Source organism: Gadus macrocephalus, chromosome 4 (genome assembly GCF_031168955.1).
Source record: "Gadus macrocephalus chromosome 4, ASM3116895v1".
Taxonomy (NCBI): domain Eukaryota; kingdom Metazoa; phylum Chordata; class Actinopteri; order Gadiformes; family Gadidae; genus Gadus; species Gadus macrocephalus.
Window position 1 is genome coordinate 14,020,241 of NC_082385.1, and position 15,178 is coordinate 14,035,418.

Genomic DNA, 15,178 nt, shown 5'->3' on the forward strand with positions numbered 1-15,178 from the left:
AGTTTAAACTGAGATTACCAAAGGGTTAAATATAACCAGGATTAATATTAAACTATGTTTAAACCAGGTTAGAGTTTGGTGCAACACGGTTAACAGTTAAACCTTGAATTAATCCAGTTTAAGAGTTAATCCATGTTGGTGCAACCCAGCCAAAGTGTTGCACAGCTTCTCCGAAACCCAATGCAGAGGTGTGTGTTTGTGTGTGTGGGAAAATAAATTAACTAAGTTTAAAAAGTCACTTTAACTGAGTAACTAATATAGTTTTTATCTTCCTAGGCATATAGCATATAGCATAGGCTTTCTCATGATAATAGGATATCATGCCGTCACATTTTTTCCGACTTCGGGTAGCTCTCTCTTTTTTTGTCATACATGTGTTTGCATCCCTGAACTGTGCTCGAGCGTTTGTTTCGGGAATCGCAGCCGCCGCCGACCGGGGTTGCCAAACGTTGTATGTTGTTTTGACGTAAATGACTCTTGAAGAAACAAGAAAGCCTAATAAAACCCTGGTATGCAGAACATACAAAGAATAACGAACAACATGGTTTGTTGATTAGTCTGTAGTTATCATTGACTTTACCCTGGAATTTTAAATGCTACTGGTAAAGCTTGCATCAAGTCCATCCATTAAATATGCTTCAATGTATGGGTAATGCATACATCTATGTTTTACACTATGAACACCTAATGAACACAAACATCATCACAAGCAAAACAATTATATTCATAATCAAATAATTTACAATCACCGTATGTGCGATGCCTTTACAGAAGAGCAGGATTTAAATACACTATGGTATAGATAGCTTTTAGATAGTCACATACCTGAATTCACTGTAGCAATATGATCCTTGTGGCTTGCATTTCTACACAAGTAGAAGATAATTACAGGCATTCAATGGAATGAATTCTCAGGAGAGACTGAAGCTAGTGTGTGTGTGTGTGTGTGTGTGTGTGTGTGTGTGTGTGTGTGTGTGTGTGTGTGTGTGTGTGTGTGTGTGTGTGTGTGTGTGTGTGTGTGTGTGTTTGGGGGGGGGATGCTCATGTACTTTGTAAACTCTGTTTAATTGCCTTTGTTCTGTTGGTGATTAGACATGAGTTGTGCGTTCGGTCCCCCAATGAATCGCTTCCTTCCTGGAAGTTAACAGCACATGAACTTTATCTGGTTGTTTCTCCTCCACCTCTGCTTAAAATGCGCACGTCCAGCCCGCTGAAGCCACGGGGGAAGGTGCTTAGAAGAGCCAAAGCGGGGCTTTTTAATTACAAACACTAGAGATACTTGCCCCCCCCCCCCCCCTGCTAAGCCTAATTGAAGGTGCAGGTAATTAAACGTGAGGCGGGTTATTATTCCACTCTGTGTGGCGCGCGTCTGTGGAACAACACATTACAACAATCAGGAGCCGTTCTCAGTGGGGTTGCTGGTGCGGCGTGCCGGAGTGCTGCTCAACGGCAGTCTGCCCCGCGGTCGAACACACCAGGGCGGCGGGAACGGGTTTTTACCTCATTATGTGCCACTTTCCAAGATAATCAGGGTCATTAATTAGATGTATTGTATAATGGTTGCCACCGCTGCTATGCAGTCACCGGGGGAAGGAGGAGGGTTTCCCTGTAAACCAAACCAAAAAAAACAACAGTGCCATTTGCGGAGGCTCCGCCCACTAGCTGTGGTGGATGAATGCCGCAGCCTCCTTGTTCACACTACCTCCGTCCATCGACGGATCTCATTGACTTTGCATGGGGCGCTAGCAAAATGCATTGTGGGTCCGTCCGTTCTGTCAAAAAGTTTAGAAATGTTCAACTTTTCAGGCAGCGCCGGAACAGTCGGCCAATCAGACTGCGTTATGTAAAAATACGCAAGGACACTGACCAATGAAATCGCCTTTGTAATACAACCCGGAAAACACATAGATACGTCAAAAAGCCCCCATCCGTCAACGGACGCATGTAGTGTGAACAAGGCGTGAGAATGAATAGCCAAGGCACTGCATGATGTCGCTCTCATAAGTTCACTGTTCGTTCACAGGAAGTGCCTGGTTGTATTGATAAACATGGGACCCCCTCGAAAATGAGATGATACATCTCAAGGGGCTATCCTTGAAATAAAGAAATAAAATAAACAGCCAGTAATTACTCTTCCATCAGACAGCCGCCCATGAAGGAAGAGTGATGCAATACGTGTTATTGGTGAGACCTATTCTTAACCTCATCTCACTAAACACATTATTTTGGAAAGTTGCACAAAATATGTTAAAACACACTTTCCCTCCCCTTTGCCTCAATGTGTTAATCTATGTTCTAAATCACCATTTGAATATATGATAATTAAAATAAATATCGCTAGTCTTGTTCTCATCATGTTGACAGCCAGATGCAGTACATTTAAAATAAAAGAATGAATAAAACTTGTTATAAATACATTTCCCGAGACCAATCTGTCCCTCTTTCTTGATGAAACGATCAAAAGCAGTCGCATCCTCCCCTCTTCAGCGCACAGATCCGCGCTCATGTTTCATTTTGCAGGCCTGTAAATGAGATGTCTCCTATCGCTGAAACTCAATCGTCCGTATTGACGAATGGTAATTGCGTTAAGCGATATTACCATATGGAAATCGCAATGAGGTACATTCAGACAGTGTGTAATTATATCTGTGCAGCGAGCGATGGTATTATAATATTGATACGTTCCATTTTTATGTCATTTTTTTTTTTGTCAAGATTTCAGGGGATTAGTGATTAAGTTTGAGTATGAGGTGTATTATGTATATATATATACGTTTATAAGGTTGAAGGAAAGAAAGCCATTGATGAAGCAGCCATCATGGGGCAGTCAGTTTTGATCATTTGTAAGGTCTTACACGTTAAGAACAACTGAATACTTCAAAAGAGATTCAGAGGAAGAAAGGATTTCCACCATGGCCTGAATCACACGAATAAAGGTCATGATCGCTTTAGTATTCATTCAAAACGACCTATGAAAGGATGTCTCGATTAGTACTACTATAACATAAATGTGCTTCTTTAATAGTCCTCAGAAAGGCCTTTGTTGGGGTCTGAGCCATAGACCGAATGAAATAGGTTAGAACCATCAACACCTGCAGGAGGCAGCTGAAGCCAGCATACTGCAGTCATTCACATCGGCCATTATCTGGTTGTTAAAGGGGTTCTCGAGGAGGATTTATCGCTATTACACTTGTAAATCACACACACACCACCCCGGTGTGGAAATGACAACATTAAAGGGCTCAGAAGAACTAGGCCAGACTTTGAACCTGATTATAGAAGACAACATGCTGATGTTGACCAGAGACTTAGATGATCAATCCAAGGTATTTATTATTCAAGCGTTTTTATTTCCTAGATCCATTAGGCTAAGGTTGATGAGGCTGGATCGATAGATTTATTTTAATGATCGCGGTTCATTTAAAGGGTCATGCTATTTATTTTTTCTTCCGTATGATGAGCAGAAGTGATTAACGTTTACCAAAAAAACTCATTAATAGCTCCCTCCGTTTCTATTGAGTCCATTTCTATTCATTGAGGGCAATTTGCTGGTGCTGCAAACAAAGAGTTTCATAAAAAGGTTGACTATTATATTATATGAATAATAACATGATATCATAGCTCATAGCATATATAGTATCATATATCACATCATAAATCATATATCACATCGTATCGTATTATATTTTTAAAAATCTAGCTAAATAAGCCAAATGTATTGATGAGGCCTAGTAGTAATGGTAGTATCAGTAGTAGTAGTAATAGCATTGGTAGTAGTAGAAGTAGCAGTATTTGTTTTAGGTAATAGTAGTGGTTATAGTATTTTTTTATCCTAATTATATTATTTTGGTGTTGCTACATGTTCACTTACGTCTTCTTCCCTTCATTACTGTGGTAACACACTGTGTATACACAATATGTTACACATACTGTATCATGAACCAACATTATTTAATCAAGAAATATAAATTCAATATCCACGTGATTGAAACTGTATTAACTGCATCCGTCTAACTTTAGATCTAGTTTCATCCCCAACTACCGGCCAAATAAAAGGTTACCAGCATACAAAAAACATGGACAGACAGTCACAGACATTGACACAAAAAGCTACTCATCCAGGGGCTGATAAACAGCAGAAAACACACACACCCCTCCCATGAGTGTGTATGAATGCTGACGACGGCGCAGCCCTGAAGCTCCTCACAAAGATTTGCTGGATTAATGTGAATCCAGCAAAAACAAGTGTATTTTTGTATACCTACCACTAAGTTACTCCTTCTCTCAGTCAAGAACGGTTATTTTTTAGGAGGTGGTTAGGCTCAGCTAGCGTTTAGTTTGTCCCCGTTCTGCGATAATTGATTTCCCTCGTGAGCCTCTGGCTCAAGAATCAACTCTTAATGTACCTGCTCGTACACTTTGCATTTCCTCTCTGCTACTTTGTGTGTGTGTGTGTGTGTGTGTGTGTGTGTGTGTGTGTGTGTGTGTGTGTGTGTGTGTGTGTGTGTGTGTGTGTGTGTGTGTGTGTGAGAGAGTGAGAGAGTGAGTGAGTGAGTGAGTGAGTGAGTGAGAGAGAGAATTATCAATAGGCTGTGTGGTATTTTATTTTGGGCCATGGACCGATTACCCAAAGACCCAATGAACTACAAAAGTCGAAATGAGTAAAACATCGATACACGTTGTGACCTTTCCAGTCTGAGCTCGCCCTTGTCAGTACAATGTAGAATCACGCCTGTGGTTGGTGGGGTTGGGTTACACACATGCATTATTGATATTAATTGAGTTGCGTTGGGCGGATCGACTATTTCCCCCCTTCCGATTTGTTTTGGTGGTTTCAGTGGTTTTTCTCCCTCTCTCTCTTTTTGAACGGTTATGACTCTTTTTTTTTCTCGTGCCATACATCTGCTGTGCTATACATTTTTTTTGGTTCTTATTTTATTCATTTGTTTGTTATGGTATCGGCACAGCATTTTTTTTGTTTTTATTCCATGGTGATACGTTGATAGATTGTAATTACATTCAGACTGATGTTTTGCACATACTTCCCATGATGCATCTTGTGGAATTGATCTGCCCTCCTGTTTGTAGTAAAGCTGGCCAGCCCAGACGGGTGTTTTACGGTGAGGTCTGAGTTGATGCACAAATGCATTGTTTGTGATAACGACTGAGGATACTTAAGTGATCGGAAGAAGACTGCTGCGAGTTGATTTTGTCTGTGGATATCTTGACAAAGGGCTACGAGGGCTGCATTTCAATAGTCACTCTGTCGCGGATTCCGCTCAGCTCTGGAGTCCTCAGATTTCCATTGGTATAATCTGTCCCTGAATACGCAGTGAGAGAAGCGGCCTTTAGGGGGTGATCACACTGAAGGCTCTGGACAGGGATGGACTGGCCCAAAAATTTGTTTGTCATGGCGACGCCACATGAAAGCAATGCCTCGCATTCCCCGCAGGTCAGCTACCAAAGAGAGGAACGTCTGCACCTCAATAGCTAACCACAACATGTTTTTTTCGGTTTGCCATATTCTTGCTCCAGAGGGCACATCATCATCAGGGGCAACCTAGGGCAGCCAATAAGGCACTTTCTCTAATTTTCACCACCATAGAGGGCACTTCAGCACACTTTTTCAACCATGGGGGCACCAGACGGGCAGAAGGGCACTAGAAGAGCACCAGACGGGCAGAAGAGCACTAGAAGGGCACTATAAGGACCAGACGAGCAGAAGGGCACCATCAGGGCACTAGAATGGCACTAGAAGGGCACTGGAAGGGCACTAAAAGGACCAGACGGGCAGAAGGGCACTATCAGGGTACTAGAAGGGCACTAGAAGGACCAGACGGGCAGAAGGGCACTATCAGGGTACTAGAAGGACCAGACGGGGAGAAGGGGACTATCAGGGTACTAGAAGGGCAGTGGAAGGGCACTAAAAGGACCAGGCGGGCAGAAGGGCACTATCAGGGTACTAGAAGGGCACTAGAAGGGCACTGGAAGGGCACTAGATGGACCAGACGGGCAGAAGGGCACTATCAGGGTACTAGAAGGGCACCAGATGGGCAGAAGGGCACTTGAAGGACCAGACGGGCAGAAGGGGACTATGAGGGCACTAGAAGGACCAGAAGGGGACTATGAGGGCACTAGAAGGGCACCAGACGGGCAGAAGGGCACTATCAGGGTACTAAAGGGGGCACTAAAAGGGCACTAGACGGGCAGAAGGTGACTATAAGGGCACTCATTAAGGCACGTCATTGAATTTTCTTGTTCTAGAGGGCACATCATCATAATTTATTGTATGAAGGAGCACCCTAGAGGGCACCTAATCATGTTTTGCACGTGAAAAGGGCAGCCAATGAGGCATTTCCTCTCGTTTTCGACACTCTTGAAGGGCACTTTAGCGCGCTTTTTCAACCATTGAGCCACGAGGGGGGGCGGTCGCCCCCTGCCCCCCCCCTGAGTCCGCCACTGTCTCCCTTGTTCTGTGTGGTCTTGTAGGCTTTACTGTGTGAGCTGAGTCACCTAAATGAATTCCCTGTGGAAATTGCGTTGAATAAAAGATACAATTTCGCACGTTGAGCACACAGTTCTATGACTCGTTTATTTAGTTAGAGAGAAAACCGGAAATCAAAACGTGCTGCAAGTAAACATATCCCGCATCGGGCTCTACGTCATGAGACGCTCGTAATCCTTAAAGGGACAGCGATCCCTGAACCACCAAGACAGTAAACGACATGCCTAACACAGTGTAAAGAACAACACATAACAAAATACTGTAGGTGAATTATGTTACACTCGCTACATCCCAACGATTTGTGTAGTTTGGTATTAATAAAGACTTTATTAGGCTATCTAACTATCTAGGCTATTAATCAACAATGATTCGCCGAAGGCGAAGTGGGGAATAGCCTCCGGGACCGAAGGTTTATTTGTTGTTATTAGCGGACATTTTGCTATGAAAACAATATCGAGTTTGAGATGTCAATCATGGGATGTTGCCCAATATCCCGAGATAGCGAACCAATCAAATTGCGCCATCTTAGGAGGTTCACGTGTAGCATATACTAACTATGCATAATATCTATGTATTTATCTATGTATCTGTATAATCTGCTGAACCCTCTCTTACTAGTCTCCCCAACGTGACGTCATGCAATGCATTCTGGGGGAAATGAGAATCAATAGCAAACCGCTAAAATAGTACCTACTTTTTCGTATTACATTCCGTTTTGTGATACCTAACAACATTAAATACAATAAATAACAGTTTGGTAGCAGTTTACCAACAAGCTAATTGCACTAATTCGTCAGAAAATAAACCCTGCAAGACGGTCTTTAACCCTGCAAAGACGTCGGTCGCTTTGAGCCGGAGTTGAAGTTTTTTTTAACTCACAGCAACGACAAAAGAAGCCAAATCACCAATGCAAAAGTAGCAAGCAAAACGCTTGATGGCAGTTACAAAACAGCTGTTTAGTTACAAAACGGCTGTTAAGTACCATTGGTTGTGATCAGGCCGCTTCAGACGGCCATTAAGCGTGTATGTGAAGGCTGTGATTGGCTGAGGTCCTCATCGACGATCAACCTCCCCTTTAATTAACACAGAAGCTTATCTGACGGCTCAATTCCAAACTAGACCTACAACCAATCAGAGCAACGAGCAACGAAACATAGGGCTATCCTCTGAACAGTCTTTGTACCAAATGGCACCACATTAGATAAAAGGTTTGGACTGGTCTGTTGGAGCTATCTGATGGGAAGAAGGCCAGCCTCATATGTCCAGAGCAAACTAAACTTGAGGCTAACCTTTCTCCTGCTCGACCACTGAGGGCTCGTCTCTTCCAGGGAATAGTCAACGAGCGATAGGAAGGAGGACCATGGAAAAAGAGTTGTGGACCGCAGCCCATGTGTGCATTGTACAGAGATAACTCATCTGGCCCTCTCCCCTGGACCCCGGTCCCCCAGGCCGTGGCGGTGCTGGAGTGTGTGAGGGGAGGCCGTCTGCTGGAGGAGCCCAGGACGCTGCAGTTCAGTGGGGACGGCTTCAGCCTGCAGGTCTCCATCCAGGACCTCCCACAGCTCCTCTGGAGCATCAAGCCCTTTACCACCTGCCAGGTAATCCCCAGAGATATGGTGGGGGGGGGGACCGAGTGATTGACTGAGTAGATGAGTGCACAGGTGTACAGGTCTGGGTGTATGTGTGTGTGCGCGTTTGCACAATTGAAAATGCGATACAGACATTGAATGCAGGTTGATAGTGGACCAACACTGGCTGCATTATACCAGCCAACAGTACAGTGTACACTGTCACTTTACTAGCACTGAAACTTTTCTACGCACATGGCATCCAAAAGAGGCGTTTCTGAAGTACTCTGAGACCCAGTGTGGCGAGGCATGTGGCCCTTGTTCCTGTTTTAATTTAATCCTGTGGAATCTACTGAAGCGTGTGTTAATGAATAAAGAAAAAAAAAGCTTGTCTTTTTTCTCAACATATGATTTAAACAAACACAAAAAATAACATTCAGCCGCTCGGTGCTGATTGAGTCTCTCTCTCTCTCTCTCTCTCTCTCTCTCTCTCTCTCTCTCTCTCTCTCTCTCTCTCTCTCTCTCTCTCTCTCTCTCACATGACCTCCTCTGGCAGGAGTTCTCATTCGCCCAGGTGTGGGGCCGGGACCACCACCCGCTGCAGTGTGCCTTCTCCTTGGAGTACCTCGGCCCCCCGCCCACGCCCCCAAAGCTCTCCTGCAAGATCAGCGTACGGCAGGTCAAAGGTCGCGAGCAGATCCTCCAGGTTTACACCTCGGCGGCAGAGGTGAGCCCAGAGAGAGGGAGTATGAGGAAGGGGGAGAGCGAGAAAAGGAGAAAATGGGAGGAGGAAGAAAGAGCGAGAGAAGGGGGGAGAGAAAAGGGGAGAAAGAGGGAGGGAGAAAGGGGAAGGGAGAGGGAGATAGGGGGAGGAAGAGGGAGATAGGGGGAGGGAGGGGGAGATAGGGGGAGGGAGAGGGAGAACAGAGCAAGAAAGACATGTCCTCGTTGTTAAAGACACAAACCAGACGAGCTTCAGGCTACGTTTACACGATGACGGTCTGAACAGAAGACGCAAAAGTGGCGTTGCGTCTTCACTTTTTATTCCGCGTTTAGGCGAGCGTTTTCGGGAGGAAATCTGCGTGCATACGGTGACGCAAAAGTGTGTGGAATTCAATTGAGTATGCATGCCAGGCGGCTAGGTGTTGCTGTGATACACTATCACACAACACCGCCATGTCTGAGCGCATGAGTAGAATCTTCCTTCTTCTCTTATCAGTGCCGCATAAAACCAAAAGATCCTTCTCTGTTCAGTAATACCATCTGTACATATCCTGTGCATTTCGTGGAAATACTCCTGTACGCTTGTTAGAGCTGCCAGAGCAGCTTGAAGGTACGACGCATGGAAATAATCTGACATGTTTGTTTATTTCCTTGTACTGGCACATGTATGTGATGTAAACGCGTACGCGGAGCGTATTCAACTTTTCCACTCTGGAGGGTGGTTTCAGATTTATGCGTTTTCATGCCCCAAAAATGCCGTCACCGTCTAAACGAAAGGCACTTCCGTTAAAATATTTTGTCGTTTTTACCCGCAAGCGTCCTCGTGTAAACGGGGCCTCAGTCTGATTATTGTTCCATTACTCTGAAAATCGTCCTCTTTCATCTTCTTCATTCTTCTTCCTCCTCTTCTTCTCCCAGCAGAGTGAAAAGGGACCGATTCCTCTCTTCCCCCCATCCCACTGTCCCCTCACCTCCGAGTCGGAGTCAACCGCCTTCAAGATCCCCCCGTCCATCCATCAGCGCATCTGTGCCACCTTCGACTCGGCCAACTCCAAGGGCAAGGACTGGCAACTGCTGGCCCAGAAGCTCCACTTAGACAGGTAAACGCCACATAGACAGGTGAACACCACGCAGGGAGGTGAACACCACGTAGACAGGTAAACACCAAGTAGACAGGTAAACACCACGTAGACAAGTGAACACCACGTAGGCAGGTGAACTCCCCGTAGAAAGGTAGACAGGTAAACACCAGGTAGACAGGTAAACACCACGTAGACAGGTAAACACCACGTCTACAGGTGAACACCATGTAGACAGGTGAACACTACATAGACATGTGAACACCACATAGACAGATGAACACCACATAGACAGGTGAACACCAGGTAGACAGGTGAACACCCCGTAGACAGGTGAACACCACGTAGACAGGTAAACACCAGGTAGACAGTTAAACGCCACGTCGACAGGTAGACAGGTAAACACCAAGGAGACAGGTGAACACCACGTAGGGCTGCTCGGCACACAGGGTTGATGGTTAATGTATCTTATGTACCATAGCTGCTGATTACTGCACAGGATGGAGCAGAGGTCATGTTCAACAGCAACGTTGTATGGTAATCTGTTTACTCAAGCCTCGGGTGATATAAGCACAATTGTCATGCCAACAAACCAATTTTTTAGTTCCGACAAGAATTTGATTGAGAACTTTTGTGTATTTGTTTATGTGACGAAGACTCATTATCGCAAATCCTAAATCCCTATACCGCTATATCACTATCGCAAAAAGTCCCTATTCGCAAATTGTCCCCAAATTGAAATGCAGACTTACACTGACTTAGGTACATGGCTTAGTCCCTTGTTCTGGATTTGACCGGTTTGCCAGGGCGTAGCGCTTGCTTATTATAAACCCTGTGGCCAAGGTTTAAGGTGTTGTTGTTGGGCAGAGGTGTGAACCATGTGAGCCGGAGGTCTGCATCAGCTCTACAAGTTTGTTTTTCATCCGTTCTCATTACCAATGGCAACACAAGCACACTGTCGCACCGGCGCTAGCTAACAATGCTGCGCATGACTCGGGAAAACACAATACTTGCCTGCTATGTCTCCTCCACCTGGCTCCAGCTCATACTTCAAGGTTGTGATGTGTTTCTGAACAACAGGGCATTATCGTTTGAGAACAAGATGTTCACGAATCAGAACGGACAGACAGTACTATAAGCCGCGTAGCAATTCAGTCACAATACCCCCGGAATCACATGCGTATTTCCTTAATAAACGTTCATTTTTATTTTTTGGAAGGCGCTTGGTAACGTGAGCAGCAAACGTGTTGCTCTGAACCGACGCTGTGTTTACCGAATGAGATGTAATGTGTGAACATTTTCACAGCCGGATTCTTACATGACAATACCTAGCGTGGCAGGAATAGCAAGAGTTTAACTGCATGTGGAACCCAGTAAAAGCCCACCAAGAGGTGTAATAGAGTAGTATGTACCTTGTTAAGCCGATTTTCTTTGCAATTATTTATGCAAGGGTGCTCTGGCTTCACTAAAGCATCCTCACCTTAATGATCAGAGAGTAGGCTGGACTGTGGGAAACAGTGCCCACTGCTGAATGCAGCTGACAATTCGATCTGAAATATAGGGACTTTGATTCTATAATGCATTTTTCCCTCTAAACAATTCAAGTTTTTATGTGTATCCTTGCAAAGGACTCATTAAAACTGCAAAGTAAACTCCAAAAAAGAATACATTGACGGCAATATAGTACACTTAGGTTAATTAGATAATGAACACAATCTCATTTATTTTATTCTAAGCTACTTTTAATGATGAAAATCTTGGAAAGGAAATAAACCTCTTATCTAGTTATATATAGTCAGGGACCTGGTTGAAACTTTAATTTTTAACATTGTTGGATAAGTTTCAACATTTAGTATAAAGCTATAATGCATCGTTGTTTATTTTTTGTTCTATGAGCAGATATTCGAACAGCAGTTATTTTCCATATTTACCTTTCCATCCTCTCCTCTTTCCACTGGCCTCTCCCTCCCGCCCTCCCTACCTCCCACCCATCCCTCTCTCCCTTCCTCTCCTTTCCACTCTCTCTCCCTCTCTTCCTCCTCCTTCCCTCCCTACCTTCCCCAATCCTGCCCCCTCCACCTCCCCAGGAACCTGAGCTACTTCGCCTGCCAGAGGAGCCCCTCAGCGGTCATCCTCAGCCTGTGGGAGACCCAGCACCAGACCTCGGGGGACGTGGACTCCCTGGCCTGTGCTCTGGAGGAGATCGACAGGGCCCCGTCACCCGGGACATTCACCCCACTGGGGCAGGGCAGCGACCGGCCAGACTCTGGATTCTCTTAAAACACAGAACGCCCCCGGGAGTTGGCAGGCCTTTGTATGGTTCACATCGGGAGGACCCAGACCCAGACCTCTGTAGGGGACTTTTAAGTTGCATGAGCTCTGGTGAGGATCCCATGGTGGAGCTACGGGAGGAGGAAGAGGAGGCGCAGTAGCAGCGGTGGTGTTGGAGCCCGCCTAGCGGTTCCGCCCAGAGGAGGGGGTCCAGGAGGAGGATTGCCGCCGTGAAGAAGACGAGAGGCTGAAATCCTGGAGGCTTTGTTCCGCCTGCGGTGTCGGTCACTCCGAGCCGCGCAGAACAGCCACAGGAAACACCTCGAAGGAAGTGAAGGGACTCTGAGCTTCTTCACTTCGTTTTTTTGTCGAAACAAAAAGATGCTAACCTCTGCTTAGGTCTTAAGGGAACGCCACGCTCCGACACGGTGAACGCTGGAGCAGGAATGCAAACACAGGCCAGGTAGAGAGGGAAGTGTGGGCTTCCCTCGGGGGGCTGGGAATACTGTTCAAGAATCATGTGCATCTCGGACCGCCTATCGCTGAGCCCCTGAGGACCGACCACACTACTTATTTCTTGGGGGGGGGTCTGCCAAAATCGTAGTGTTTTATGTCCATGGTCGTGTTCTTTTCATTCATGATTTATTGTGTTATTCCCTGTGTTTCTAATGTTACAAAGGCAGGTGAAAGAGTGAAAATTGGCAAGACACACTAATCGACTCCTCTCTGATATTGAGTTAATCAAATGGTTCATCGGATCATCGAACACTAAACGGATCACTCAGTGAAACGGAAGACCGTCAGAGAGGATAGATTTCTGTGAGCAGGGATTTTGGAAAGCATTATAATATCGTCTTGCGGTAAAAATAAACACAGTTTCTCTCATGCACGGGAACACATGCGTACACAAAATGCTCTCTTTCACAAATACATAGAAACACACACATACAGAAGAACAACTCTCACACAGAGAGCGACACACACACAGGAACAAAAGAACAGTTTATCCCTCTTACAGGAATGCACACACACACACACACACACACACACACACACACACACACACACACACACACACACACACACACACACACACACACACACACACAATGACAGCTCTCACATAGACAGAAACACACACACACACACACACGCGCAAACACACACACACACGCACACACACACACACACACACCACAACAACTAACTAACTCTCAGAATACTAGTCTTACATACATATCATGTTGTTGTCGTAAAGTCGTGTACTACTGCATATTATACCATTGGGCGTCGCTTTGCTTAGGATCTTTTTGATCAGTACTTTTCCGTGAGTGTTTCCATGCCATTGCTTCGCGGAGGAACACCTTGTGCTAGCCCTCATCAGGATTTTACTTTAGAGGATCACGCTCGGATCCCCTTCCAAGATGTGGTTTCTCCTTGGAGATATCGCTCCAATTACGGTCGGATCCCCTTCCAAGATGTGATTTCTCCTTGGAGATATCTCTCCAATGACCTCTCTGCTCCGCCAACACACGTCCGCCCACCCCAAGGAAGGGAAGGGCCCGGTACCCCTGCAGAACCCTCTACAACTAAATTCTAAATCCAATCCCCATATTTTAATCCTAAATATACGATAGCAAACACACCTGAAGTATTTTAGGTTTAAAATCTGGGATTGGCGTCGGAAGGGGATCCGAATAGGGGCCAATTCCTCTCTTCCAGCCTTCAGCCTTCAAGATCCCCCCGTCCATCCATCAGCGCATCTGTGCCACCTCGGCCAACTCCGAGGGCAAGGAGTTGATGGCCCAGAAGACGTGTATTGCCTCCTATGTTGTCTCCGGGTCCACTTTAGAAAATTAAGATACTTTTGCGCCATTGATTAATGGATGATGTATGGCAATCATCATTTATTTCTAATTCTTTCTTTAAATATATATTTTTATAAAAATGTAAAAGTATTTGAGAATTTATATATATTATTGAATGACAATTGCACCCGATCAGAATAAGATACTGTTTAATCAATACATTCATATCAGCCTTGATAAACCATTCAAATATAACTCAATGAATGACAAAACGTTGTATGATAAGTTTTCAATCCATTAACTTATAATTGATGATTTTCTATAGAGGATAATTATTGCAAAGGTATTTCAAAAGCTCCCCTGTCGGGAAAAAATATCATGTCATTTTGATTTTGTAAGCTCAAGAGTGTGTGTGTGTGTGTGTGTGTGTGTGTGTGTGTGTGTGTGTGTGTGTGTGTGTGTGTGTGTGTGTGTGTGTGTGTGTGTGTGTGTGTGTGTGTGTGTGTGTGTGTGTGTGGTCTTACTTTGTGTACTTTGCAAGGTGGTTGGGTAGCACACGGTTTCCATGTGTAACACACTGAATTAAGTTACTAGCCCGTAGCTCCACTCGTAGGTAAGAGATGTGGGCTTCTGATGGTGACATTTGGTACGGCCCTGGCCCATGTGTAGATCAGAGGACGGGATGTCCCTAAGGATGAAGAATGATTGGCGTGTCTGAGTAAATAAAAACCAAACTATTCTCAAACATAAATGCTTCATTTTGTGCCCATAATTGAAGCCATTTGATAGGTAAATAGCGTCATTTTACGAGAAATATTCGGGATTGACTCTTGGAATGTTTTGTAATATTATACAGCAAAGGTCACGCCAACAAGGACTTCCAAATGTCAAAATGACACCTCTCTAAAGTTTGACCAGAATGTCATTGACCTGTATGAAAGATATTCGTTTTTTGGATTTCCCATTGGGAGTTGCATTGATCTGATCAATGCATGGATGGAGTTATTAGTGTTTTGGACAATACTAGATAGTGGATTTGTGCATTTGATAATGTTTTCAATTCGATTCCTTTTATCTATTCCACAATGTGGGCGTGGCCAGCTGCTGGAATGAGTTGATTGGTCGACTGCATCAACTGGTCGGCTGGGATGGAGACCTCCCCTCATATGTTTGTGTGGACACTCACAATTGTGATTTGACAAAGGGATATATTTTGAACTAGGG

At 44.8% G+C, this 15,178-nt stretch overlaps 1 protein-coding gene and 1 long non-coding RNA gene across 6 annotated transcripts in view; both read left to right on the top strand.

Annotated features, from left to right (window-relative positions):
- Positions 1–14,705, top strand: part of LOC132456149 (netrin receptor UNC5D-like) — a 147,650-nt gene extending 132,945 nt beyond the window's left edge. For 3 of the 5 annotated variants that reach the window (XM_060050388.1, XM_060050386.1, XM_060050383.1), the window contains 4 exons: positions 7,954–8,103; positions 8,630–8,800; positions 9,715–9,896; positions 11,963–14,705. In XM_060050388.1, the coding sequence (XP_059906371.1) occupies positions 7,954–8,103; positions 8,630–8,800; positions 9,715–9,896; positions 11,963–12,155 (696 nt within the window). In that variant the 3' untranslated portion in view covers positions 12,156–14,705. The remainder of the gene's footprint in view (positions 1–7,953; positions 8,104–8,629; positions 8,801–9,714; positions 9,897–11,962) is intronic. The other 2 variants (XM_060050385.1, XM_060050387.1) reach the window with 1 other exon arrangement.
- Positions 1–15,178, top strand: part of LOC132456154 (uncharacterized) — a 295,066-nt gene that overhangs the window by 159,283 nt on the left and 120,605 nt on the right. The window lies entirely within an intron of this gene.